Source organism: Prenolepis imparis, unplaced genomic scaffold, assembly GCF_030444845.1.
Source record: "Prenolepis imparis isolate NDT839.2.m4 unplaced genomic scaffold, iyPreImpa1.0 SCAF_12, whole genome shotgun sequence".
Classification (NCBI taxonomy): Eukaryota; Metazoa; Arthropoda; class Insecta; order Hymenoptera; family Formicidae; genus Prenolepis; species Prenolepis imparis.
Window position 1 is genome coordinate 4,101,622 of NW_028141170.1, and position 27,669 is coordinate 4,129,290.

General features: G+C 30.8%; 7 protein-coding genes across 17 annotated transcripts; 1 reads left to right on the forward strand and 6 right to left on the reverse strand.

Moving 5' to 3' along the window:
• Positions 1-167: 167 nt before the first annotated feature.
• LOC145944047 (E3 ubiquitin-protein ligase MARCHF8) lies at positions 168-4,128 on the reverse strand. 5 transcript variants are annotated; one of them, XM_083052046.1, is made up of 6 exons: positions 3,722-4,128; positions 2,609-2,755; positions 1,527-1,618; positions 1,216-1,396; positions 856-1,121; positions 168-781 (listed from the first exon to the last, which is right to left on the reverse strand). In XM_083052046.1, the coding sequence occupies exons 2-6, from the start codon at positions 2,723-2,725 to the stop codon at positions 523-525; spliced, it is 915 nt and encodes a 304-aa protein (XP_082908172.1). In that variant the 5' UTR covers positions 2,726-2,755; positions 3,722-4,128; the 3' UTR covers positions 168-522. The 5 variants fall into 5 exon arrangements, with proteins under 5 accessions (XP_082908172.1, XP_082908166.1, XP_082908171.1 ...); XM_083052040.1 differs by having other exon boundaries at positions 2,609-2,888; XM_083052045.1 differs by having other exon boundaries at positions 2,609-2,888; positions 3,696-4,128.
• A 106-nt stretch (positions 4,129-4,234) lies between these two features.
• Positions 4,235-8,372, reverse strand: LOC145944048 (uncharacterized). 2 transcript variants are annotated; one of them, XM_083052048.1, is made up of 7 exons: positions 7,989-8,372; positions 7,455-7,677; positions 6,970-7,006; positions 5,431-5,582; positions 5,265-5,360; positions 4,997-5,158; positions 4,235-4,316 (listed from the first exon to the last, which is right to left on the reverse strand). In XM_083052048.1, the coding sequence occupies exons 2-4, from the start codon at positions 7,673-7,675 to the stop codon at positions 5,526-5,528; spliced, it is 315 nt and encodes a 104-aa protein (XP_082908174.1). In that variant the 5' UTR covers positions 7,676-7,677; positions 7,989-8,372; the 3' UTR covers positions 4,235-4,316; positions 4,997-5,158; positions 5,265-5,360; positions 5,431-5,525. The 2 variants fall into 2 exon arrangements, with proteins under 2 accessions (XP_082908174.1, XP_082908173.1); XM_083052047.1 differs by lacking the exons at positions 4,235-4,316; positions 4,997-5,158; positions 5,265-5,360; positions 5,431-5,582 and having other exon boundaries at positions 6,316-7,006; positions 7,989-8,365.
• Positions 8,373-8,887: 515 nt separating this feature from the next.
• On the forward strand, positions 8,888-9,964 carry LOC145943753 (PRKR-interacting protein 1 homolog). 2 transcript variants are annotated; one of them, XM_083051557.1, is made up of 3 exons: positions 8,888-9,082; positions 9,214-9,393; positions 9,514-9,964. In XM_083051557.1, exons 1-3 carry the CDS (start codon positions 9,005-9,007, stop codon positions 9,814-9,816), a joined length of 561 nt encoding a protein of 186 aa, XP_082907683.1. In that variant the 5' UTR covers positions 8,888-9,004; the 3' UTR covers positions 9,817-9,964. The 2 variants fall into 2 exon arrangements, with proteins under 2 accessions (XP_082907683.1, XP_082907682.1); XM_083051556.1 differs by having other exon boundaries at positions 8,890-9,106.
• Positions 9,965-10,030: 66 nt separating this feature from the next.
• Positions 10,031-14,969, reverse strand: LOC145943752 (HEAT repeat-containing protein 6). Of its 3 annotated transcripts, none has more exons than XM_083051554.1 (13): positions 14,707-14,969; positions 14,262-14,479; positions 13,880-14,128; positions 13,561-13,794; positions 12,668-13,493; positions 12,309-12,595; positions 11,879-12,220; positions 11,457-11,704; positions 11,153-11,372; positions 10,850-10,927; positions 10,546-10,752; positions 10,353-10,469; positions 10,031-10,250 (listed from the first exon to the last, which is right to left on the reverse strand). In XM_083051554.1, exons 2-13 carry the CDS (start codon positions 14,439-14,441, stop codon positions 10,077-10,079), a joined length of 3,162 nt encoding a protein of 1,053 aa, XP_082907680.1. In that variant the 5' UTR covers positions 14,442-14,479; positions 14,707-14,969; the 3' UTR covers positions 10,031-10,076. The 3 variants fall into 3 exon arrangements, with proteins under 3 accessions (XP_082907680.1, XP_082907678.1, XP_082907679.1); XM_083051552.1 differs by having other exon boundaries at positions 14,557-14,969; XM_083051553.1 differs by lacking the exon at positions 14,707-14,969 and having other exon boundaries at positions 14,262-14,537.
• Positions 14,970-15,352: 383 nt separating this feature from the next.
• Positions 15,353-17,831, reverse strand: Prel (preli-like). Its single transcript, XM_083051672.1, has 3 exons — positions 17,410-17,831; positions 17,080-17,293; positions 15,353-16,828 (listed from the first exon to the last, which is right to left on the reverse strand). The coding sequence occupies exons 1-3, from the start codon at positions 17,499-17,501 to the stop codon at positions 16,403-16,405; spliced, it is 732 nt and encodes a 243-aa protein (XP_082907798.1). The 5' UTR covers positions 17,502-17,831; the 3' UTR covers positions 15,353-16,402.
• Positions 17,832-19,180: 1,349 nt separating this feature from the next.
• Rpii33 (RNA polymerase III subunit RpII33) lies at positions 19,181-20,585 on the reverse strand. The gene is made up of 5 exons (XM_083051783.1): positions 20,401-20,585; positions 20,173-20,317; positions 19,856-20,063; positions 19,546-19,752; positions 19,181-19,458 (listed from the first exon to the last, which is right to left on the reverse strand). Exons 1-5 carry the CDS (start codon positions 20,484-20,486, stop codon positions 19,274-19,276), a joined length of 831 nt encoding a protein of 276 aa, XP_082907909.1. The 5' UTR covers positions 20,487-20,585; the 3' UTR covers positions 19,181-19,273.
• Positions 20,586-20,774: 189 nt separating this feature from the next.
• Positions 20,775-24,586, reverse strand: LOC145943881 (reticulocalbin-2). Of its 3 annotated transcripts, none has more exons than XM_083051782.1 (5): positions 24,404-24,586; positions 23,405-23,642; positions 22,618-22,765; positions 22,089-22,544; positions 20,775-21,729 (listed from the first exon to the last, which is right to left on the reverse strand). In XM_083051782.1, the coding sequence occupies exons 2-5, from the start codon at positions 23,610-23,612 to the stop codon at positions 21,555-21,557; spliced, it is 987 nt and encodes a 328-aa protein (XP_082907908.1). In that variant the 5' UTR covers positions 23,613-23,642; positions 24,404-24,586; the 3' UTR covers positions 20,775-21,554. The 3 variants fall into 3 exon arrangements, with proteins under 3 accessions (XP_082907908.1, XP_082907907.1, XP_082907906.1); XM_083051781.1 differs by having other exon boundaries at positions 20,776-21,729; positions 24,408-24,586; XM_083051780.1 differs by lacking the exon at positions 24,404-24,586 and having other exon boundaries at positions 20,777-21,729; positions 23,405-23,761.
• Positions 24,587-27,669: the final 3,083 nt, after the last annotated feature.

Here is a 27,669-nt window from a genome sequence, read left to right on the forward strand (position 1 = left end):
CTTAAAATAAAGTATATAAAAGCTAATTCAATGTGTACAATTTATTTTTAAATAACTAAACGCATCTGACAATAAAATTTTAACAGAAACTTTACCATACAAAGAAAAATACGTATATATAGTTACAATGCTAATTTTCCGAGAATGAAATACAAGCGTCGGAAATATATAGTTTAAATATGGTAAAGTTTATTTAATAACATCACAGATACAATAATTATGTACATAAGAAAGCACCAGCATCCGAGAGCTGTACACTTTCATCTCTATCCCACTGTCAACACTGTAAGCACTCAAGTACTAAGTTTCGGGAAAAGAAAGGTGCTGCACGAGGGCGGATATTCGACGATTTCGACAAGGGTGATTCCGCTCCGAAATCGTATAGCCTAAAATTATTCCAGTTTCGTCCGAGAACGCGCTTTGCCTTTTTTTTTTTTTTTTTTTCCTTCGAACTGAAAATTTGGTTAATCACCTTTAACGCGCGATTTTACGTACGATGATTTCCATCTTCGAAGTTAGGTATTATAGATTGTCCTCGGATGAGGACAATTTGTCGAATACATAAAGTTTCAATTGAGCGTCGTGCCTCTGTGGTGCGGCAGAGTCGGCCTTCGACATCTGCGAGGCACATGGAGGATCTATGGTACGGGGTAACAGAGTGCGGTTGAGCTCGGCCATCGAGGCAGTTGGATCCTTCAGGGGCAAGGTGACCTCTCTCAAAGAGTCTGTAGGTGACGGAGGAAGCACCACTTTTTCGGGAACATTTTGAATAAATATCACTCTGGAAACAAAGAGATTTTGACAGATTTTAATCTCAATACAAAGCGTACAAGTGTTTAAGTGAAAAACACATACCTATTAAACGCTCGCCACTTTTTGCATAATGTAATATACGCTTTGCATTGAATATACATGAAGACCAAACCACCGGTAGAACCGATTACGACGACTATTAATTTAGTCCAGAAAGACCAGTCGACGAATCCACGACGAGCTTCCTCCACAGATCGTTCGACGAGTACATACAATGACCATGCTACGCAAAGAGCAGCTACAGCGTGAAAAGCCACCGCGCACCATAATTTTCGCACTTCTAGCGCGGACATTTCGAGTTTCTCCCACTAAAAATATTATACGGTATTTGGTATATTGAAAATATGATCAAGACATTTTTCATTCGTGATTTTTTTTTCTTCATCGAACAAGTTTACTTACCTCGCAAAATGGTTTTGTCTTGGCATGCATGATAAATGTGAACTTGCATAATTCACAGGCGCGGGTATCCGAAGCCTTAATCCATTGTTGAAGACAAGCCTGATGCACATAACGCAAACTGCCACTGCAGTAGCAAGGCGCTAATAAAGGAGCACCTTCTTCACCTTCGCAATGGCAGATCCTGTTTAAAAGAATAAAACTTTCTTAATGATATAAAAGTTGAAAATATATTGTAATTATTGTAAATATTATATATGTGTGTGTAGTTGATATATACATATTATAATTAATTATTAATACATTCTATTCACCTGCAAATATCATGGTTGGTCGAGGATAATGTGCTTACAGACGAGTGACAATGGTCTGGTATTATAGTAACTACTGTGGCATAACTCGATTCCTAAAATAAGTATATATGTCTATGTGAGGAAGAATCAACAGCAAAAGAATTAATTATTACAGTACAGTATTTCCTTTTTTTTTATGGAAAATACATTTGTTTTTTCGAAACAAATATAAATATTAACAATGAGATCAGAAGAGCAAATAATTTACAAAACTTGAACACCATCAGATATCAGTCAATAATTGAATAAAGCTTGACAACTCGTTTGCTCGAGAAATGAGACATTGACTATCTTTTGATGAAGCAAAAAATCTTTCACGAGATGAGAAAACATTGTATATACTTTATCGTCTATATTTAATTTATGTCTATATATAAATATATTTTTAGATTATGTTATCATGTTATATATTATTAATTATTAAAGCAATGTAAGATTAAATGGAACAGAATAATTATATTTTAAGATTATTTGTATTTTATATTCTTGCTCTTTAATTTAAGTTACTGTAAAGTGATCCTGTAAAGTGAATTTCTTTCCTTATTTTTAAAATATATATAGAATATATAAAAATACATAAAGTATAATATATAGAATGTTCTTCAATGATATGTCTCATATTTCCTTTAAAATGCTGAATTCTTTAGCTAATGTTAAATCAATTTTTATAGAAGAGATTACAATTTATTGTATATAACTTTTCTTTATTTTTAATACATTTGTATCTAATTTGTAATACTATATATATTTATATTTAAAATTCAAATTAGAATTCTAAAATCTGTTTGAAATTAATTGGATAATATAAGTTTATTTTATCTGTTTTCCTAAAATTAAAATTTCTGAACAACTCTTCCTGTCACATATAATTTAAAATTTAATAAATTTTTTTAATATTTTAAAAGAAAAATAAGACCAAGTTGATAAAAAAAAGCATAGAATTCAAAGAAAAGACATTTTGAAGACATCCTATATCCATATTTTGTCATAGATTTAAAATAATTAAGTATTAATTATTAATTTCTTAATGAACAAAAGATTACCCGTGGTGTCCATTCTGGTAAGCCTTCTCCACCAGCAGGACTTGTATTATTAGAAGGACCAATTGACAAAGGTGGTTGCCAGTCAGGCGGATTAACATTAATCTGATGAACCGGCATCACTCTCCGACTTTGCCAAATATATAATCACTGACGAATAGATTTTATTAAATGCATCTTAGATAAATGAACATTGTATTCCTGGTAGTATTTTAACACAGATTACATATTCATTTGGGTCTTGTGAACACTATTCAGCATTTAGGATCAAATTGCATACAGTCTGAAAATATACATACACAATAGTTTATAAATAAATATATATAAAAATTACAATTTTTATATATATAATAAAACTGTACATGTAAGATTTTTAGTTCATATATATGAATATATGCTACATCATACATATAAACAATATATATATGTCACGAACAAAAATACAACATCTATATAATTATGTAATTTTCCACTTGCAGCAGCAATTTTCTACTCACATAAATATGTTTACATTCTATTTTGCCAATGTTTCTGCCAAATTATTTATATACATGCATATGTATGTGTGTGGGTGTGTGTAATGTATATATGTTATCTATGTGTGCATGTAAGATATTTAAAGTTTAAACCACTAACTTTTATTTAATAAATAAATTATTGATAGATTAAAGCTATTTGTGCAAAATTTTAAGCAATGGGTTAATAAATTGAAGTACAAAAAAATTTATATAGACGTATATATATATATATATATATATATATATATATATATATATCATACGAACACATCAACGATACGTCTAATGACATTTCGCGCAAGGATAAGATTAAACACCGCAGATAATAGAATTGTTTTCACGAAGTTGTGAAATTCGCACGCATATTATGTTTATTCTCGCTCTCTAACTTAAAAAGAAAAGTTTAAAAAAGCTCTAACAGCGATAACGAACGATGCACGTCGCACTACGTCGTCGCGTATCTCTCCAGTCTTCCCGTTAATTATCATCAACAAGCGTTAAAATAACTCGTCGACTCGCTTTGCGTCGACATTCAGCGTCATTGTAAGAGAAAGAAAACAAAGCGCACTGACGTTGTCATATGTATACATGTCCTTACGTCTGCTGTTAACGCTCGTACAAGTCGCGTCTTCTCGTGTCACGGGACGACGATCAGCTGGACGGCGAGATTTTATTCGCGGAAGAGATTTTAATATCTCACTCTCGACGACGCGGGGAGGAGGAGGGCAGGGGAGGAAAACAGAGAGCTCGGATAAATTTTGACACTTCGTCCTGAGTCAATGACACGACACGACACGACACGACACGATATGGAAAAAACCCGTTCGGTGTGTGTTGGCGCGAGATTACGCACGCGAACGAGCTCTTATACGCACGTCTCGTAGCACCTGGCACGCATCGCACACCGTCCGCGAGAAAACGCGCCGCGACTCGCCTCAATACGCGAAATAACAACAAAACCGCGATTCGTCCTCATCGCAGCCCTTCCACCACAACGGGCTGTGTATGTACCTCATTTTTCTGCTGCGCCGCCATAACGTAGGCGTGCCCGACCAATACGAGGCGGGGGTGCGTCGTCGAGTGACGATGGCGCGGGATTTTGAATTTCATTATCGGCGCCAAGTCGCTCTTCATCGTTGATAATGGGAATTTCTTCGAGTTTACTTGCTTTTAGATATTATTTATCATATCAACTAAGAATATAAAACTTTCATACATTGTCATATATATATATATATATATATATATATCAGTCTGTGTAATAATTTATAAAAGAAAATGTTATAAAAGAAAAAATATAAAATAAATAATTTATAATTTATACAAGAAAATATGTTATAAAAGAAAAATAAAAGAAGATATATAAAATAAATATTTAGAAAAAAAAGTTGTTTAATGTGTAGATGCGAACAAGATTTAAAGTGGAATCAAAATATATTTTGTAGAAGATATATTAAGATTAAATTATATTCATTAAATTCATCAGTCATTATTAGAATAGAATTTAAATTTGCTTATTCCGTGTTTACAATTGTATTACATGTAGAAATATTAATGTCATTGTGCAAAGAAATACTTTCATTATTAGAGCTATCAGATGGAGGCTCGATAAACCTGATTTCTGGAATGTTTTCAATCTTCTTAACATTCAATAAATCTGATTTTAATATCGAATTGTATATTTTTGTGTTCATATATTATATTATTGTTATGTATTTTTTCTTTCACATTGTTAAATATGCCTCTGTATTTTGAGATAAAATTTTTTCCTCGTTTAAAATATGATAAGATTCATAAGTATATAAGAATCGTACAAATCTTGTACAATTTCATTTTCTTTCACTGGTGTCTTTGCATCAATATTTAGACTCACTTGATGCTGGTTTTATTAATGGTGTCGTTAGAAGTGTAGAATCTTCAAAATTATTGTCACTATATCGGGAAGCACTTTTAAAGTGTGAATGACATTTATGTTTATCAATAGACACATCTTCGAGCTTTAATATCTTGTCGATAGATTGATGGACAGGAGTATCTGTTGAACAAAAATGTATAATAGAATATATATATATATATATATATATATATATATATAGACATTTAATAATATTTCAATAAATGATAACATTCAGATATCTTACTTTTAATATCAGATGTATTGGATATATCTTATTTTGGGTGACAACAGATGTATTATTGGGAGATAAAAGTTTTCCAACACATAGTCACAGCCAACACTACAAACACACATTTTATATTATGACAGGAATAGATTGATTGAGATAAGTATTGTAATCTTGTTTATACCTGTTACACCTACGGCAGCCCCAATATAAAATTGGACATTTTCTTTTTTAAACATAATTTCTTTTTATTTTTCACAGAGACTATCAAAGAAATTTCTATATCTTTTTGAAACAGATTCCACCTATTAACAGGAAACCTATACTCTGTTCTCTCTATAAAGAATAACAAGTATTTATATTATTTTTTTATAAAAAAAATAGTATAAGGTCAAATAATAATATAAGCAAACATGATCAAATTGATAATCAAAATATAAAATAAATCAAAATTCAGAGATTAAAATATACTTAATTCAAAATAATCAATAATATAATAAAAATACAATATCAATAATATGTTATTGTAATACAGTTTATATGCATTTAAAGAGTTTTGTGTTAATATTAACTAATATAATATGAACTATTAGTAATATTACATTTATGCTTTTTCTCTTTCCTCAAACAAATTATAATTATAAAATCGGTATAAAATTTATAACTTCATAAATATTTAAAAAAGCAAAATTTTTACATTACATGTATGTATATCGTAATTTTTTAATATTTAAAAATATGTAATAGAAAACAATATTATTTGCGGATAATTGCGTTATATAAATAAATATTTATAAATATATCAATTTATAAATATATTTCAAATTACTTTATTTTCATCGTTACAACTAAAAGATACAATCTTATTATTAAAAAAAATGAAAATAATTATTCGTATTATAAATTTTCCTAATTTAATATCATATTCATAATATGCTAAATCTATGTTAAATAATATACAAAATTAATACAAAACTAATTATCTAAAATTATCTAAAAGAGTATGACAGTTACAAAAATTGTATAGAAAACTTTTATTATAAAACTAATTTTTATTATAAATATCTATTAATAATTATGTATGTTTTTTTTTACAAATCGTTTAGACAAAAATGACAATTTTATATAATCAAAATTTAATAAGTAAAAACATAACATCAAAAGCATAACTGACATTTTCACTTTTTTTTTTAACAGAGATATTTCACCTGATCATTGTTTACCCTTAAGATAATGACAGATTTATAGGAAGAAGAAAACGACTGAAGTAAATTTACAAAATTTTTCAAATTAATGAGTATATAATAATATCACAATATATGAAATATTGAACAAATTAGATTCACGCAATGTTCATTATTTATGAACATTATGTGAATTCTAATTTGTTCAATAAAATATATAAGTTTATTTATAGATATAAACGAATACAAGATTTTAATTTTAAAGGTGATTTACAGACTGGACAACTTTTATATTTACGAATAGATTCTTCTAAACATTTTGCACAAAATAAATGTCCACATCGAGTAGAAGTGGGTTCTAAACTAGAAGATAATAATTCCAAACATATTGGACATGTTAAAGATACTGGCACTTTATTATCTGAGTGAAATGCGTAATATTTATCTGCTTTTTGTTTATCCATTTTTTGTTTATCTGCTTCTTCATCTTTTTTATCTTCGATAGTATCATCAAGATTCACAATTTCATTGTTACTTACATCATTATGCATTCTTCTTCTTATTGGAGGAAAATCTCTAAAAAGATACATTTTATAATCATAAAAAATTTATAATTACTACATTGTGTGTACACAAGATGCAAAAAGATTAGGTTAAATTTGTAAAGTGTATTAAAGCAGTTTTAAGTTAGCAAAAAATTTATATAAATTCATATCAAAAAGAAATTAAACATTGGAATATATAATACTGAATAAATAAGAAAGGTATAGAATTGCAAATATAAACAAAAACTGATAACTATTAATTAAAATCAATAAGAAAATTTTACTAATGAATCATTAATCTTTCATTATAATTCTTGAATAAAGATTTTCTGGACATGATCTCTAAACATGGAATATAAACTTTTGATACGATGCAAATCTACTTGATCATCTAAAACTACTGTATTAATCTCAATCTTTTTTAATACTTTGTATTCTTTATTAATATTTATTGAGAAATAAGTAAGATATATACAAACGTTTGATTTTGTCTCCTTCCTAGAACTATAGGAAGCACGACATCTCTATGTGAGATACGTCTACTTGATCTAGTTATATAAGGACTTGCAGATGCATTTCCAGTATGTTCAGTATGTGATTGTGAAGATCTAGTTCTTGGTGATTCTTTAGTTAAATCAATAACATCAATTAGAGTAGGTGATTCATTACTCACATCTATATCTTCAATTGATGTATCCATATCTGTAATCATCATTGAGATTTTAATAATATACAAATTACAATTTTTTTTACTATAGATCTATTTTTCTCTTTGATTAGCAATTATAATCAAAGAAATTAAATTATCTAATATTGTACAAAATAATTGTATATAATATTTAATACAGTGACAAAAAAGATTTTTTTTTTAATGAAAGAACGTTTCAAGTTGTAAAAATGTGTAATTTAGCGCATGTATATTTGTGAGGAGGTTAGATTGAAAAAGGAGAGAGATTGATAATTATACTCTCTCAAATTTGACAATAAAACACATATTTATCGTTATCACTTACCACTTAACAAGCACTGAATTTGAGACGCGTATCTGTTTCAATAAAACTCTGAAGAAAACCGTTTCGGAATTATAATATATTTTTTGTTTCACTCGTCTGACAATTAATCGTCTCACTCCTCACTAGTCACCAAACTCCAAACGTTTTTTCAAATAGTCAGCTGCTCTCTCACGATCGCGCATATCGATATAGTAATAGCCCCAATCGATGTTAATTGAGCGATTAAGCGGGAATTTTAAAAAGCGTATAAAAAAATAATAAAATATTTCTGCAAATGTAACTGAGAATTTTGTGTCTGACAACTACACGACTAAAAGATAAATAGCAGTTCATGATGCATATTATTGAAACATAAATCATTAATTTAGATTCTATGCACATGTAGCGAAAGACCAATCACGTGTCTAATATGAAAAAATATAAATATGACATCCTTTACATTAGACATTTGATTGATCCATTTTTTTAAAAGAATTTGTATGCATTCCGTTTGCGTGATAAATTTTAACCAATCAAACTCTCGTTTATTCGGAAAAGAGCACAAAATGAATGGCCGCGTTCAGCGGACTCAACTGCTAAGTAGCAATCGAACGTGATTGGTTCCTACTTTAAGATCCAGCCAATTATCGTCGAATGACATCGAAAATTTGCCTGTCTGAATGAGCCTTTACGCGCGGTGACAATGCGACGTTATGGCTTCTGCAAACCAGCGCGATTTCGCGACACGCGACGCGCGATATCCAATGAGCGTACAGCTTTTTCGAGAAAGCTGTACGCTCATTGGATATCGCGCGTCGCGTGTCGCGAAATCGCGCTGGTCTGCAGAAGCCATAACGCGTCAACGCGTCCTGTGTGCAGTAGCCCATTGTTGCTAGTAAGAGCCTATCTAAGAGTATTATGTTGTTCATGGTTCATCACAAGTAATCAGCTGTTCGGTGTTCAATACATATTTTCGCGAGAGAGACACGAAAAAATTGTTTATTTAATTATATTGGCTATTTGAACAATATAAAAAGATGTCAGATAATAAAGAAAAGGAACCTGAAGAGAAACCCGTAGTAGCAAAAACAGCAGTGGATTTGCAAAGATTAAAAGTAATGAAATTAATGAAAAACGCAGTAAGTTCATGCATTCTGAAGAAAAAAGAAATTTTTACTTTTTGCACGCACGAAACTGTCTTTCGGATTATCTTAAAATAAAAATTCGTAATTTCAATTACTTTTAGGAGAAGCCAGTTATATTGCCAGAACGTCCGAAAGCTAAAAATACACCCTCTGTACCAGAATTTGTGCGTAATGTTATGGGTAGCAGTGCTGGAGCAGGCAGTGGAGAGTTTCACGTGTATAGACATTTACGACGCAAAGAATATGCGCGGCAAAAGTTTATTCAAGAAAAAGCACAAAAGGTAATTATTGTGCATAAAGATTATGAGATATATTTATATATTGGATTTTGTATGAAAAACATAATTAAATTTTTTTTATTGATTTAAAGATGGTTTTTTTCTTGTTTTGTAATAATTCAGGAACATTTGGACGATGAATATCATCAAAAGCTTGAAGAGAATAAAAAATTGGCAGAAGAAGCAACAGCGAAGAAACGTGCTAAGAGATTGAAAAAGAAACAAGGACGCAAGCAGAAGAAACCAATGAAAATTGCAAAGGAAAGTAATGTTATCATAGATGAATATAGCAGCAAAGAAGACAGTTCAGATGAGAATGAAGAAACTAAAATTACTGGAGAAAATAGTGAAAATCAAGAACATTCATTAAAAGAGTCTTTTGAAGTGAAAACGAATAAAAACATTCAGTGTAAAGATGATACATGACAATCTATATCAACATTTTTTTATTTCTTGTTAGATTTAAAATTATATGTATAATTAAAATTTAGTAATCAAATAATTTGTTCGAATGATTATCATTGATTAAAATTATAACATGCTGTATTATAATACAAATTCCATATAATATGTGTTTCTTCATGTATGTAAATATGTTTGTGGTATGTTTCATTAAGATCTTTTTTTTAAATAATATTAAAAATTTGCATGAAAAAAGTTATCTTATTTTCTCATACTTTACAAATCTATATTGTAGGTGTCATGGCATCTAAATTGTCATAGCGATTAGTTCTCTCAAATATATTAGCCAAAGATTGAGCAATTTGTTGTTCTTCGACGCAACATGTATTCTTTATTAATTGTTCTAACTGGGCTTTTGCTTTGATTAAATCTCCCAATTTTTCAGGCAAGACAGTTTCCTATAACAAAAATATTAAAAATATTAAAACTACAAAATTCATTATTCCAATATCTATATATATTAGATCTATTCTGTGAATATATTTTATGTTACACTATACCTGAAATTGCTTCATAACATTAGAAATTTCCTCCACATGATCGCCTATTTCGAGCCAAAGACTTTGCAGTTCAGACTTTTCTGTACAGGCGGCAACACGACCAAGAGTAAGGCACAACTAAAAAAAATATATATACCATATTAATATGACTGATAAAATCTCAAAGAAATATAGTGTGCAGAAATACACTTACTTGTTGAATCAGTGCATCTCGATGCGAATATTCAACGTAGCTTGGGACATGTTGAGCATTTTCAAATGCCACTACAATACTTTTCCACAACATTACAGTATATTTACCATAATTGTTACATGAATACAGTGCCCATGCGGCATTGGTACGCACTTTAAAATTAGGACTCTCACATATCAAAGTGGAAAGTGCTGGAAATACTTGATCCTATAAAAATTTAGTTTCATATTTGTACAAAATAAATGATTAAATGTGAATATTTATATGTATGTCTGTGTAAGATATCACATCTTCAAATACATACTTTCCAAGAAGATGGCAGAATTGCATCTGGATTGTGGCTCAAAACTAATCCTAAGGCTCGACAAGCATTCCATCGTACCTAAAGTTATAAATTAAAATTGAAAAATCTGTTTATTCACTAAAATAACTAATAAATATTTATTATTATGAGATGTTCTTTCTACTTTTTTCTTTGTCACATAAATTTTGAATAAGTAACATTTTATGTATGAGCAATATAATTATTTTAGTTACAAGTAATCTAATTATTTTATTATATAATATAAGAATTAACATACATCTTTAAAATTATAATGAGACTTACTTTCATATCGTTTCCTAAAACAGCACATTTAATAAGTGCATTTAACCCTAATGTTGTATCGGAAAGTATGTGTTTTTGTGGACATAGATATAAAATAGTTCCAACTGCTCTAACGGCATTACATTTCACTTTATCATTATCTTTTGTAGCCTTAACGCTTACATGATATAATTTGGGTAGCAAAACTTCCAAAGGAAATGGTTCTATCTCTTCATGCTGTCTGAAAAGATATATAAAATATATGTCATTAAGAACAGATATAACAGATATTTTTATCAAATAAATTAAGAAAATTTAAACAGACTTTTGTCTAGACAGACAATCACACAAGTTTGCCAATGCCCAAGCACTTTTCACTCGAACACCGAGGTTTTTGTCATCAAAAGCCAGACAAACTATATTAGCCAGATCCATAAGGAAGCCAGTATCATCTTCCAATGCTGATAAAGTTACCAACATTCCTAATGCACGTAAACCGGCTGCTCTCGCGGCACTTTCTTCATCGCGAACTGCTCCGAATAGTATTGTAATTATTAGTATAGTTTTTTGCCTCTGAAAATGTATACAAAAATAATTTCTAATATAATATTGCAGAATATCACCGAAATATATAAAAAATATTAAAATATCATTTGTAATAGCGAATGTGTTTGGAGAGTAATTGCTTTGTGAGAAAAGATTAAAATAAAAGTTTAAATAATAATATTCTTTTATCAGCTCGCTTACCGATAACTGTGTGAATACATTTCCATTTATGCTACCTAGACAATCGCAAGCGGCTTCTCGCAATATAGTTTGCGATGTCTGGGCGAGTGATATCATAGATTCAAATATAATGTTCCAAAATAGTATACCACTATTATTATAAGTCTCAATATTTGCAATACAACCGGACATAATTTCTAACACCCGACACGCATGTAATATCACTTGGCTTTCTGATTCCTCCATAACCGAGATTAAAACTGTGATCACTTTTTCTAAGTGAGGAAATATGAGACTTCCTGTATTAAATGCCAATCTTCCGATAAGTTTCAAAGATTGAAGTCGTACAGGTGTACTAATTGTCTAAAATAAAACAAACAATATTAACTTCCAATCTGACCGATAATTACTTTAGTTATAAGACTTTATTTTAAATATAGATTTCACATACCTTATTAGATATATTTTCTAAGCAAGTGTGAATCAGCAAACAGATGCTTTCATCTTTTGATGTTTTAATTTCATTATAATCATTTCCTAAATTATTGACATCTTTAATATCTATTTCTTCTTCCTCTGTTCCAACATCACTGATTGAACCAGTATCAAGTTGTAATTCTCCTAATTCTGCATCACCTATAGACTGCTTAGATAATATACTTAATATTTCCTGAGTGATAGGTTCACTGGAAGCAAATGCTTCAAAAACGGACAGTGCTGCAACTCGTACAGTTGGATCTATAGCAAATAACTGAGCTATAACGCTAATAATAGATTAAAAATTACATATAATAATAGCATAATATATACCTTTATAAAATATGTGCGGTCTACAATTCCTTGCTAATTTGGTAGCTAAACCCGGTTTCAGTCGTTCATATGGTGTGCCTTCTACAAGAGCCGCCGTACATTTTAATGCGTGCGTTAATACAGTCGCGTTTTTCTCAGTAAGCAGAATTAATGACAATGCAAAATGCAGTTCTTTGATCATTAAACATACTGTGCCGAAAAATGTGATGAAAGAAGTATGGTCGGTATCTTCTGCGTGTATCAAGAATGGTCTAGCACCTATCAACAATTCAGTTAATACGTTTAACACATTTTGTCTAACTTTAGATGTAGGTTCTACCAATATGCTTCTCGTTAATACTCGGGCATCGTTTCGTGAACCAGTTGCTACAATTTGTGGCCAGTATCCAAAAATCTCTTTACTCTGACTAGTTTCTACGAGAGTCTGTAATAAACGCACAGCTCTCAATCTTATTTTGGAACCTATGTGGATGGTATTATTAAATTCTGTATCCGATGTATCCGAATCGCTGGAATATTTAGAAGTTCCAATATGTTCTGGAACAGTATTATTTTCTACATCAGATGTAGTCTTCTTAACAGGTGTCTTTTTCGACTTTGCTTTGTGATTTTTAAGATTCTTGCACTTTGGAACCACATGAAGGCGTTCTGGAAGATTCATTGCTGCAGGACGAAGTAATTCTGGTTTTGTGACTGTATAGCCTTTAATACCATGAAATAAGAACGCTTGCACCACTCCTAATATCTCTCCAACAATATCAGAGGAATTAGGAATTAATTTTTCCAACATTATGCAATGCAACATATGCAAGCACAAGTGTATAATCTGCAAATATATAATTTTGTAAGATAACATATTTTGTATATATTATAAAAGAAAATACATTACATACTTTACTATAATAAGGTTTATCATCATTGCTGTATGGTGAGAGGGATAGATTCTTAAAGATGATATCTTTTATCAAATATATGAATTCCTTCGATATGTGATCACTATTATTTTTGTTTACCACAATTTCTTCTAAACACCCAAGTGCATGGAAATTGATTTCAGACCATGCATTACATGGTAAATTTAAATGTTTCATTAACAAGCCTTTATCCCTGAGAAACAGACGTGCATACTGAAACATAAAGCAATATTTAATTTTGACATATAATATAACAATTTAATGTTAATCTTACAAAAAACAAAAACCATATACTAACATGATTGATGTCATCAAAATATCCTGCATGTAAAAAGCTTTTTATAGCAATTAACACATCAATTTGTGCCAGTGGTTCAGAAAATTCTAATGCCTCTAAAATCCATCGTTTACAAGTTGCAAATGTCCGGCCATGCAGTTTGATATTACTTTGAGTTAGATTGTATAGAAATTTACAAGCATTTTGAACTAAAGATGTTTCCGTAGGTAGAATAATCACACAAAGTTGATTCACTAATAACAATATTGCCTAAAAGTAGATTAAGATTTTGTTGTATACATTGATAATAAAATATAGCTTGATGTAATATTTTTTATATAATATTATTAATACAAAATATTTATATTAGTACAGTAAGTTACTAAATATGAGTGTTTCTTACATCATTATTTGTAATATTGAGGCATCTGTAATCCAATTCGTTGAGATCATTCAGATATGTATTGATTTGTTTTTTATCGCTGAGCTTTGAACTAGTTAATGACAGCAATCTTTCAATTATCGAAAAAAACTTTATTGTGGTATCATTAACAGTGTGATTTGTGTGTAATGAGGCCATCATTTTATATATATTTACATATATTACATAAATTTATTATCCTGAAACAATTATACTTCACAACTAAAATTTATAATTTATATACATAACTATACAACATTATACACAATATAAACACTTTAGAGAAGATGACATATCAAATAATATTGTACAATATACAACAATATTTTTTGTTGTAACTCGACAAGCGTACAATATAGAAAATCGTGCCCCTTATTATGGCTAATGAAAATAAGATACTTATATAAGGTTAGGAGAGAGTTTCTACCTTATCGGTCTTATGTAAAGTTTTCTTCGGAACACGTTACACATTCCGAGATTACAGCTAAAAACAGAGAAAAAATCTCACCAATCATGCATAATTAAAAAATTTACATATTGTCACAATATTGAATCGATTAAAATTAATTTCGAGCAAATTTATAAAAGAAGTTACTAATATTACAAAAAATTGGCTAACAATGAGATTTTTTAATTTGAAGTATTTGTAAAAATGTTTTACTATAATATAAAATTTTTATTTAATTTTTAATCGCGCGTCCGTAGATTTCTAGATAGTAGTAATATACATTTTTAGAAATTATTATTATAATTATATTAACTTATTATTTTGATTTGCAACATCTCATATACATTATATGCATTATTGCACATTCAAATTTTGTGAACATATAAATAAAATTTTGTAAAGTATCTATATCAATACAAATTAGATATATTTTGATACATGTATTTATAATAATATTAGTATTGTTGATCGGCTATATAAATTGTGAAATATTAAATTCTTTTTACATTTAAAACATTTAAAATTATGTTTAAATCTCTTTAATACAATCTATAATTTAATGACTTTATACATTTTTTTATTTAATGTAAACAGAAAAATTTCAAACATTTAATTTAATTACTAAAATGACCAATAAACAATTATTACTAACTGTAATAATAACTCGTGGTAAAATTGTATGTGTAACATGTGTAAAATTAAGTCATTAATAATCTAAACATTAAAATGTGATTCTTTACAATACATGAGCATGTTCTATGACAAAAGCACTTAAATGATATACATATGTATATAGCACAATATAGAGAAACATATATTCTGAAACTATGATATGTAAAAGATGTACTCATAAGTAGAATCAAGTCTTTTAGTTATTTTCATTGTCAATACTACTCTGCATTAACGCACACATACTTATACATACAAAAGATTAAAAAATATTTATTAATAAAAAAAAAGATATAAAACTCACTTTGAATGTGTTTATAATGTAATTACTTCCATTGATATATTATAATAACTATTAATACAAAATGCTCTGCTTTATACAATTATGAATTGCAAACTTGTATAGATATGCATGGGATGCATATGTACGCAAATAAACACTATACATACATACATACATATATATATATATATATAGATTTAACAACTTAAAATGGTTTTTTATTTAATATTTTACGCAAAGAAACACATTGTTCGCAAATTATTAACAAACCAAAAAAATAACCTTTTGCGTGTAAAAAGAGGATCATATAATTTAATGTATGTTTAAACATACATATATATCACATCTGATGATAGCACTATCAACGATTTGGCAGTTAAAAGGAATGATCAAATGTAAACAGATCTGAAAATCTTTTTCAAATTTTAAGCATGTAACGGTTATGACTCTGAAATCTTATGTTATTAAGTTCAGCAAATCATATAAACTTTAAATCTTCATTTTTCTTCAATACTAATTTTATAATTTTTTACCTTAATTGTCATCAAATCATATTTGAGTAATATACAATTATTGCGTTCTCGGGCTAGTCTAGCTCTTTATCATCGTTTCGTCTAAGATACATCATAATAATATGGTATTATTGGTGAATATTTCTATCGCTAAGCGATAGAATTATTATTTACATTCATCGATGGCATTTTGCAAAGTATGTCCATAGATTTACGATTGGTTTGGCTGACAAGCTGCATATATTGGTCTTGCCTTTTGTTTTGCTAAATCTGTAGCTTTCTTAGCGGCATCTTTCACCTTCTCTGCTTTACCCTGTAGAGAATGCTGTAAATCTTCCGCGAGACTCGGTTTTGTTGTAACACTGTCGTCCATGGTGCTGTGGCCAGCTTGCATTGAGAAACTTGTCTGAGAAAGATTGGGATTTATAAATTGTGCTCTATGAGGAAACATATTTGCAAGGACATAATTGAAGCCTTCCGACATCTTAGCACAATTTTTCTTAAATCGATCTAATCCAAATGCTTGAATTGCCCTGCTGAAACCAAACACTTGACTGTCTATCCACGCCGATCTTTTTGCAACTGTCCATTCTGGATTTTCATCAGAGGTCTCATAAACTACTTTTTCAACAATGCTCTGGAAGAAAATACAATTGTTATAAATATATTTAGTATTTAATCTCCTTTTTAATTCTGAATATTTCTGTTTCTGTGTTTCAACAATATAATCCACAATAATTTCAATCAAAATAAAATTTATAATGTTAAAATTAATTTAATTTAGTAAATTAAAAGTGTGCAAATCTACTTAAAAATAAAATTTTTCTTGTAAAGAAAAAGACTAGAACATTACATTTCTTTCTCTGTTATTGATTTGAATTAGCCTACCATTACTTTGGTATAACCCAAATTTCTTGTGTAGGTAGTTAAAGTTTTTGTTTCTGGATCAACGATGCTTTCCTCTACAATTTTAACAATATTTTTACTGATGAATCTTTCCCCCCATTTCGGTACCCTGTTGGTTTTTGTCAATAATCGTTTGGAGTAAAGCTTTCCATTTCTAACTTCTCTGGAGACTGTATCCTCGGTGAGAACGTGCGAGCTATAAATAATATATCAATTCTTTACACACTGATATATTTAAGTAATTAGTTAATTAAATGTTATGTAAGATCTGTGCTTGAAAGAATATTATGACATAATGTCACGTTCACGTACCTGTGCGGATTCGGATATCTTTGAAAGAATCCTCGAACGACTTGAGTCCAATCGAAATGAAAGATCGTGATGTTTTCATAATATTTCACCATTGTGTATCTAATGGCTCTTTTACCTTTGTAAGTCTTGTAAATCTATGAAGAAAAGAGCGAAGAAAAAAAGGGAAAATTTTCGCCGATATATTAATGAGATCGAGGGGGGGATTTTCACGAATATATTACAATCGGATCAGAGTCCGTAATAAATTAACCGCATGTTGAACATGATGTAGATCGCGAAGACGTATGTTGTATACAACATACATACGTACACTCGGCACCGAAAATGGCTAGAATGCTCGCAGTAATTATTCATCCGCGGGCATCGAACATCTAGCTAGATATTTGTGCATCACGATCATTATTTATATTCGACATTGAAGATTGAAGATTGAAGATTGGAATTTGACTAATCAAAACGAAAGACACTAAAATTTCTTTATCCTGATTGGTTAAACTCGCACTTCTATGCAGGGCCATAATGAGCGTGAAATCTTATTGGCCGAAATATATTGGCACTTTATTCGAGGGGATGGCAACAACATGGCGTAGCCAATCAGGTAAATCATTTTATTTTATTTTTTCTCTTTTTCTCTATAAGGGTGCGATTTCACTATCAATTTGTCGCTAGCGTTTAACTAATCACGTGATCTGATTTGTGACGCTAGCGTCAAGAAGAAAAAGCTTGATTTGTTCAGCTTTCAGAGAACGAAGAACGAGACGCTTGTCATAGTTGTCGACTGTGATTCGTCGATTAGTTTACGGCGAGAGGGAGAGAGCGCGTGTCGATATGCGCGCGCGTTCGACTTTAACCTTCAAGTGGCACTGCGTCACGTAGTCGCGCGGCGGTCGGAATTCGGCGGCGCGGAGTGGGGGTGAGTGGTGGGGGGATGCGCGCGCGGCGCACGGCGCACCCCCCACCACTCACCCCCACTCCGCGCCGCCGAATTCCGACCGCCGCGCGACCACGTGACGCAGCGCCACTTGAAGGTTAAAGTCGAACGCGCGCGCATATCGGTGGCTGATGTTCCATCTACGATATTTTATTACGTCTGTGGGCCGTGTTTTTATTCCTCCTTCCTATTGTTATGGCACGTGAATTTTTCAATCATTTCTATCATTTGAATCATTTGATTGATCAGAGCGAAAGAGATAAGGATTTCTCCATCCCGATTGATCGATCAAATATTTGTAGCGTCAGTTTAAGCGTTAATTTAATTTAATCTCATTGTCAGTTATATATCAAATGCGTTAGTTGCACTTTGTATATACCGGTGAGCGAAGTGAAGTTAACTAGTTAACGTTTGATTTAATTTTAATATAAGGGTGCGATTTCACTATCAATTTGTCGCTAGCGTCTAATTGATCACGTGATTTGATTTGTGACGCTAGCGTCAAGAAGAAAAAGCTTGATTTGTTCAGCTTTCAGAGAACGAAGAACGAGATGCTTGTCATAGTTGTAACTTGGACGCTAGGCTGTTTTCACGCCAGCGTCAACAGACGCTAACGTCAATTTGTTTTTATTGATGCTTGACGCTGAAATCCAGCGTCACAGCGTCAAGTGAAAGTGCACCCTAATTGCACGTTTGACATTTTGATATTTGGATTAGTTGCTATCAAAATTTTGTATTTTAATTAATATAATTAATCAGCGGATCCGACAAACTTGTGTGACGAATTAAATATTGAAGTTGAATTATTTATGACTTTTTTATAAAATTATTACACTAAAATCAAAATGAATATATTGCAATTTCTTTGCTTTGTTTTATATAAAATATAAAGTAAGATGTTTAGTTTTACATATACCTAAAGTCAAAATTTATTCAATGATGAATGCTTAATGCATCACTTTGCACTTCGTGGCTTAATTGCGTCTGTAAATTCGATAATTTGTTTTTTAACGCCGCAATGCCCATCATAACGATATTTTCAGGTTTCAATGCGCCACTGCTTTCCACATTGAAGTAGTATTTGTTTGGTTTGGCTTCCCAATTAAATGGTGCTTCATCTAAAATGTATATCATGTACACATATGATATATACAATTGGCTGTAGCATAATTTTAAAAGATTACAGGTGAACGTTTTATACTCACATTGATCCTCTTCTAATTCAGTGTATTCTGATTTGGGCCATTCGTCTGGTTTAGGGAACAAAGTGTGCCTCATAGAGTTATCCGGATCATACTCAAAACTTACACCAGCAGTTGGATTCCATTTGGCATGCTCCTTTCCAAAACCTTTCTTTGCATATGCTCTAAGTTTCAACTCCTGTCCCTTTCTTAGCTTCACTATCAATATCTCTGAAAGATTTCATATATATATTTATATATATATATGTGTGTGTGTATGATAGTTGTATCTTTTTTCATTAAAACAATCGTTAACACATGAAAAGATACAAACCATCAGTCTCTCCATATTCGCTTGCATCATCTTCTCTGTGTCTGGATGTAACAGGTAATACTCTAGGATCGCTGGATTTAAAATCTGCAGTAGTTACATGTCTAGTTTGGTCTTCAGTGCATTTAACATCCAGTGTGAATTCAACGCTACATTCTGGACAGAAATCCATGCACTGACAATCTCTTGTAAATTGTATCCTGTCGACCACCTAAACAATACAATTATTCTGTTAATTAAACTATCAATTAAGTCATATAACAATACATCTTATTATATGATAAAAAAAGGACCATTAACATATGTGTTAAATAACATACCTCATCACTGATCAACGGTATCATCCCAATCCGGTGTGCTAAGAATTCATCGCTCAAAACAGTAGAATTGGCTTCCAATTGTATCCAATCGATGGCCATAGTCGGAGTCTCGGCGATGAAGACACGTCTCATGCTATTTGCAACACTGAAATAAAAATACAAATTATAAATTAATTAAGCTACATCTCTACACTTAAATGTTTACCTAACCTTATCTATGTATCTCACCTCAATTCCGTATCTTCCACTTGAAATTTAACATTTTCTTCAGTTAAATCCGAGATATGAACTGACGGTTGATTAGCATACGGCATCTTATTTTGTATATATAATTGACGATTCTTTATTTACAATAACAATATCAATCTTTTCTACTCTCTCTTTCGCTTCAAAAGGTGAATGAAACTGAATTGAATCGCTTCGAGGGAACTTGGAAACTCGGCTTAACGTCTCATATATATACATTATACATATATGTGTATGTGTATGATACACATTTCAGCTGTAGAAAAAAAATGCTTGATGCTTTTTTAGGAATTCAATTAAAATAAACATGGAATTGTTAAAATATTTTATTAAAAATCGATAGCACATCATTTATCGAAGATTTATATTTTATAGATAATGCACATGTTCAAAAAAAGTGTCAAGAAGTAAAACTTGTTTAACATCTCAACTACGAAAATTATATTAATTCCTTGTGAATTCAAGTAAATTGTGCTTTACATGCAATAGACATATATATAATATACACAGCATAATACAAAACATTAATAGGAGATTTAAACTTAATTCTATGCATTGTCAATAAGATATACAATTCTTTTGTTGCTCTAATCTATTTTCTCTCTTTGCATTTTCTAATATGGCACTTATGTTTGGTAGAAATTGGAAGACGATGGTTCATGTAACGCTATACTATTTGTGAATCATCGTAAACATATACAATGAGCAAATTTCATTAATCTTATATTTTGTCTTGTTATTAATATAAATTTGTTCTAATGGCTGCATAAATAGAAATAAAACGAAACAGATAAAGGCTAAATGGAGATGAATTGAGAAATGTACTGCTCAAAACGATTATGGAATATTTTTTAAATAACATGTGTATAAAATCTAGTAGAGATATTAGATCTTATTAGATATTTGTTTTAATGTATGCTTTAAATACGTTTCAAATTCACTTGTTTAAATACAATAGTTTTTAAAAATGCTAGTTTAAACAAATTTGAAAATTTTATTTACAGAATTCATTAAAGGCATAACTCTATTGTCGTTTTGAGCAGTATATTAACAATATTTTCAATCTAAAATAAATATCTCTCATGAGTATTGCGAAAGATAATATGCACATTATCAGTTCAATCGACCAGTGGCTCTTAAAGTTCAACTCGTTGGAAACGGTCAATATCCTGTAAATGGTCACCATAATCTGTCGCTTCGCTACCTACAAAAGCATCGTGATGGTCCAATATCTCTTGGAATGATAATCTATTATCATGATCATCATCGGAACCCGCGAATAAATGATTCACTTCGTCGCTTGCTATTTCTCTGAAATAAATATCAATAAGATATAAAAGAGAGCGATATCTCATTATCACAAATATCTACAAGATAAAGTTTGTAAATTTATTTAATCTCTTTGCTAAAAAACTTATTCTCATAAAATTTTAAAGAGTAAAATTTACAGGATTTTTTATATATGAAATAATGAAATTTTATCATATTACAAGAACATAAATTGTTATAAAATCAATGTAAATACGAATAGAAACTTTTACTTTATTACAAATTAAATGTACTACGTCGAAATTATTTGAAGCAATAAAATGCAATTGAATCAAGTTCAATTTAAAGATTTGCATATTGTAGTAGGATTTTAAATATTTTATGTATTACAATGTACTCACTCATTACTTGGAACAAGCCAAGAAAGAACTTCATCTGAATCGAGTCTACCATCTCCGTTTTTGTCATGTTCATGATCAAATTTATCCTTTTCTGAGAATAACCATTCTTTATCTTTGGATTGGGCTCTATCACCAATAAATTCCTGAAAACTAATGTATCCATTTTTATCTGTATCTTTATCTTCTAAAGCTTGCTTCAACAACAGTGGGAACATTCTTGGTGTCTCCTCAGGATGAGTGTAAGCTTTGAATTCTTCTGAATTTAAATAACCATCTTTGTTTAAATCCGCAGCTTCAAATGTCTCTTTATCATCTTGGACCAATTTTTCATCGAGAGCCAAATCTTCAGGATCGCTACCATAAGTATCCTGCAGGACTTCATTCCAAGTCACTTTGCCATCTTCATCTGTATCAGCCTCGTCCAAGCGATCTTGAGATTCTTCTGCAGATAGCATGCTATTTACAAAGTTTAATTAATTTAGATCTTTCAATAATTTGATGAGATTAATAATAACATAAGCAATATTACCTAAATGAACGTAAGATCCAAGCTTTTAGCTCATTTCTCTCTATATATTTGTCATTATTCAAATCCATCTTAGTTAGTAAAATTCCTAATCTCCTCTTGGATTCTTCTATTGGAAGTTTGTCAAATTCTTCTGCTTCTTTTACACTTCCTTTAAATAGATAAGATATTCAGAATAAGATTATACTAAATAAATTTTATGACTATATAGAAGAATGAATATATACATATCACAAATATAATTATTTTTTTATAGTCTTTAAAAGAAATTAATTTTTCATAAAATGAGTTATAATAGAATCATATTAACATAGATACAGTTTAGAACTTTAAAATCTTAATAAGAGAATTTAAAATTAATAAGCCAATATATAAATAATGAAAATGTAAATACAAATTTTGATAGAAAATAGTCAGGCGCAAAGATTAGACATATCAAACTTGTTTTAAAATCTTCTTTAATTTATTTAATCTGTTATTTACTTTAATATTCAAAACAGTACAACTCACTACTGTTTTGAACATCACTGAGATCATAACTTCTTGTTCTTTATCTCATCTTTGATCGCATCGAGGACTTACCAAAGATATGACGAAGATGTGGATCAAAACACATGAATTCTTTTGTTAACCTGCTGAAAATGATCTGAGGAAAGACCGAAAGGACGTTCAAATTAAATAAAGATTTTAAAACAAGTTTGTTGTCTGCCTAACTTCTGTGCCAGGCTCTTATTAGAGTCGTCTACCTGAATTTGTACTTATATATCCAAAAAATGTAATCTCTCCGTACCAAGGATGGCTTCGTGATCAAACTCCTGATGATGCTCGCCCTCTGCGTAGTGATCGGCGTCGCGGGGACTGAAGGCTCCATCCTCCGTCCTCTCGTTGCTGTCGACCTTGTTGTGCTGATGAGTATGGATATGCGCGGAGGCGGTGTCACCGAAGGCCGGCAGCGATGCGGCGACGAGAAGCAGAGCAACGAGTGTTCGGGCGATCATCGCGCGTCTCGTAAGAAAGTGACAGGGCGACTGAAAAATAATGCACGCTTATAAACAGCGGCGATGCATAACCTCACCTCGACTCGGTGTGCAATTTTGACAGGCGCCGTACGACGTTCCGAGTGACATTTGGTGCAATCCATATCACGGCGGACATTATCGATTACCTTCCGTATCCATACGCATGACGCGACGATTGCACAGAAAAATTTTATAAAAATGCCGATTGCTTCTAAAACGACGTAGAAATTGCGTAAGATATTATTTAGAAAAATGTTATTTATGTCAAAAATTATTCTTTAAAAGATATTAATTTGAATTTATAATTGTACACACATGTGCGCAATATATACTCTGAGAATTTATAATTATTATTATAAAATGATTTACTTGTAGCACGTCTTCTTAATTTTTACTAAATAAACAAAAAGAAAATAAATATATAAGATATATTAATAATATCTCATAATATATAAACACGCATTTTTGTATTTGCCGCCTACGGGAGTGCAACCGCGCGACAATCGAGCCTCTTGAATTTCGCGCGAATTCGCAATAACCTGATATTATCAACTTTTCACGTTTGCAGTTGTATACGTCACAACAAGTTGCACACAACAGTTTTCGCTCGCGTCGCGTACGGACACGGAAATTTTCCGAGCGAAAAATCTCGTCGTGTGTATCGTCGCGAGTGTTATACCGAATACACATTCCTCGTCGCGTCGAGTGTTTTCGTCGATCGCGTATTATATGTACGTGTTCACGTATATCGTATCTCGCTGTTTCTCTACCTACGTGAGTCGCAATCTTCGCGCGAAAGGACACGGCGTTGGAAAGACACGCGAAATGGCGCCGCCTCGTTGTGTCGCGATGTCGCGTTTCGACAACGAAGGGAAGGAACCTGAGCACCGGATGCTCGCTTCCTTAGTCGCGATACTTGTGCGGAGTCACGATTCTCGTTGTCCGGGAGTGCGGCCGTCGTTCGAAAATAGTCGGCGACTATCGTGTCGCTGACGTATCGTCGCGTCTATTTTAACACCGCGTGTCGGCCGATTCTTTCGAGCGCGTAAGTCGAAAGTTTCTTTATTTAAAGCATCGGATGGATAATGGGAGCGGAATTATCGTGGAACACTACAGCTAACACGCTCCTCGCACCGATATTTTGCGGCTTCGAGCCCGGCATTCATCGCCGAGGGACTGTACCTAAGTAGTGAGTGCTTCTCGATCTTGTATTCTCGGCATATATATGTTGAATATCGTATTTATGACATAATTATTTCATATGTGTGAAAATGTATGCGTGTATCATATTTATGTGAAATATTTATTATTGCCTGTTTCGTAAACATAAAATTTTTTGATTCACAATATGGCGGTCGCAAAGAGCTCAAGTTGGCGGCAAACGCGCGACTCGCGCGCCTCTCGCGGAGAAATCGCTTATCATTGAGTGTTCACACCGTCGATAAATGTTACTTACCTGCATTTGATATATTTTTTGCAATTAAACTTTGACCAACCGATAACAACGTTCGCTTCAAGTATTGTGATAATAGAGAATAGTATATATACATATATTATATATATTAAATATAAATTAAATATAACTCTATATTATTCATCTATTTATGATATAAATCATGAAAAATATTTGATCAATAACACAGTACTTATATAATAAATTGAAAAATATTGCTTTAATTATATATATAACTATTTATTTATTTACAAAGAATTGTTTATCATATAAATATTTTTCCAATATTTTTATGCTGATTATACATATGTACATGTTCTGATATATATATTTATATATCATATAAATATATATATTCATGTTTGATTTAACTTTAATAAGATTATTATTATTATATTTGATTTTACTTCACTATAAACTAAGATTATTATTTAATGAAATTAATTTTTTCCTACAAATTTTGATTAAAGAAACATATGTGTAGAAAGATTCTTACTATAGTAAAATATCAAAGAAAAAATAATTTTATACATACAATACATATAAAAAGAATATTTTTTATCGCATTTATTTTTTAATAAATAAATTTTTTAGTCGATCGTAAAATCTCTAGACTTTACGAAAATAAATTAGATAACAAAAATAGTCATTTAATTTTTTTTGTTTTGAAAAAGTTGAAGAGATTAATTTTTTCCTACAAGTTTTGATTGAAAAAACATATATGTAGAAAGATTCTGACTATATAGTAAAATATCAAAGAAAAAATAATTTTATACATACAATACATATAAAAAGAATATTTTTCATTGCATTTATTTTTTAATAAATAAATTTTTAGTCGATAGTAAAATCTCTAGACTTTACGAAAATAAATTAGATAACAAAAATAGCCATTTAATTTTTTTTGTTTTGAAAAACTTGAAGAGAGACTTTGATAAATTTATAATAATTAAATAGAATAATAGTAAAATAGAACGGAGAAAATTGCAATTATGATTACGAATTGCTTATGACATTTAATATCTTATGATATTTTCTCTAAGTAAAAAATAATTTTAGATTGATTCATTATTAAAATATAATGCTATAAATGAGTAAGATGTTTTATATATATTCTACATTTATGCAATATTTAATTATGCACATTTTCATATACAGTATGATATACATATATGACAAGTTGTGTATAGTAGGAAATTAATATTAACAAAATTACATGCGTATACATATTTTTTGTAGCGCGAATTAGTTTAGCGTTGAATCTCGCAGAGGCTCGCTTGCGCGTATTTATATTATTTTCATTGAATTTCCGCAATATTCCTTTTATTATGTTAATTAAATTCTGGATATTAATCTCTCGCGCATTTACGTTTTCAACGCGCGGGAAAGCGAATATCGCGTAAAATCTGTTAACGGTTATGATTATTAAAATATGCGTTTAATTCGCGGGGACGTAACGTACATTAATATATATTTTACAATATATTAATATATATTTGGTGCCAAAAACTCCGAATTGTCGCTATCTTTTGTGCTCGTCATCAGCCAATTGTATGTAAATTATCAAAGGGCGAGAATGGTCAGAACTGATTGGCGAAACGGAAATACGGCTGTTTTGCATCAGTACCCAACTGACTTCCGATCTTTTCTTGGGCTTTGCGAGAGTTTTTAGATCAAAAGAATTTAGTGTTATTTTTTTTTCATTGCAAAAGAATATCTAATATAATAATTTGTATAACTTTAAAAACTATAGATTATATATTTCATATTTATTATATATTTACTATATATATCACATTTCTTATTCAATTATCTTTTAGAGAGAGAAAAAATATCTTGTATAAAATATTTTTAATAAGATATTACATTTAATACACGACGATATAAAGGTTTTTAAATTATTATATTTAAATATAAATTATTATATACTTTAATATATATATTACTTATTTAATCTTTTTATTTTCACATTAAGCAATAATTTGGTCTATTATATATATAGACTACAGTTACATAAACAGATCAGGATGCTACGTTTAATTGTCGAGACAAAGTTTAGCGCGCATGACGAAAATAGTTAGGAAGAGCGATTTCGCGCGTTGTTCCATATAAAATTCGACGAGTTTTGCATCGCGAATATCTATTTGCGTAATTCCTCGCGTTTCGTTCTGCCTGAGTGTTCGCGACGAGACGGGGATGCGACGTGCTCGTGTGTGATTTTGATACTTCAGCGGGGCGCGAAAGATCGAGAGAAACGCCAAATGCAAACGGGCGCGTTTCTTCTGACATTCAAATGTTGGCCGCCGCCGTCGACGAAAAAGGATACGTACGAACCCGACGCCGCCTATTCATCGCTCAAAGGAATCATTTATCAACATATTTGATATGCTCCTCACACCCACTTCCCTTTCTAGCCCGATATAGAGGAGAACCACATCGCGAGCGCGCACTGTTTCTCTCTCTCTTCGTCTGTTCGCGCACTCGGCTTCCATAGAAATAATATGCTAATCGCGCGAAGGCGGAGTTTAAAAAGTGCTCCGATAAATTCTCGAGACTTTTGACGTAATTTCGCCCCTTCTCGCC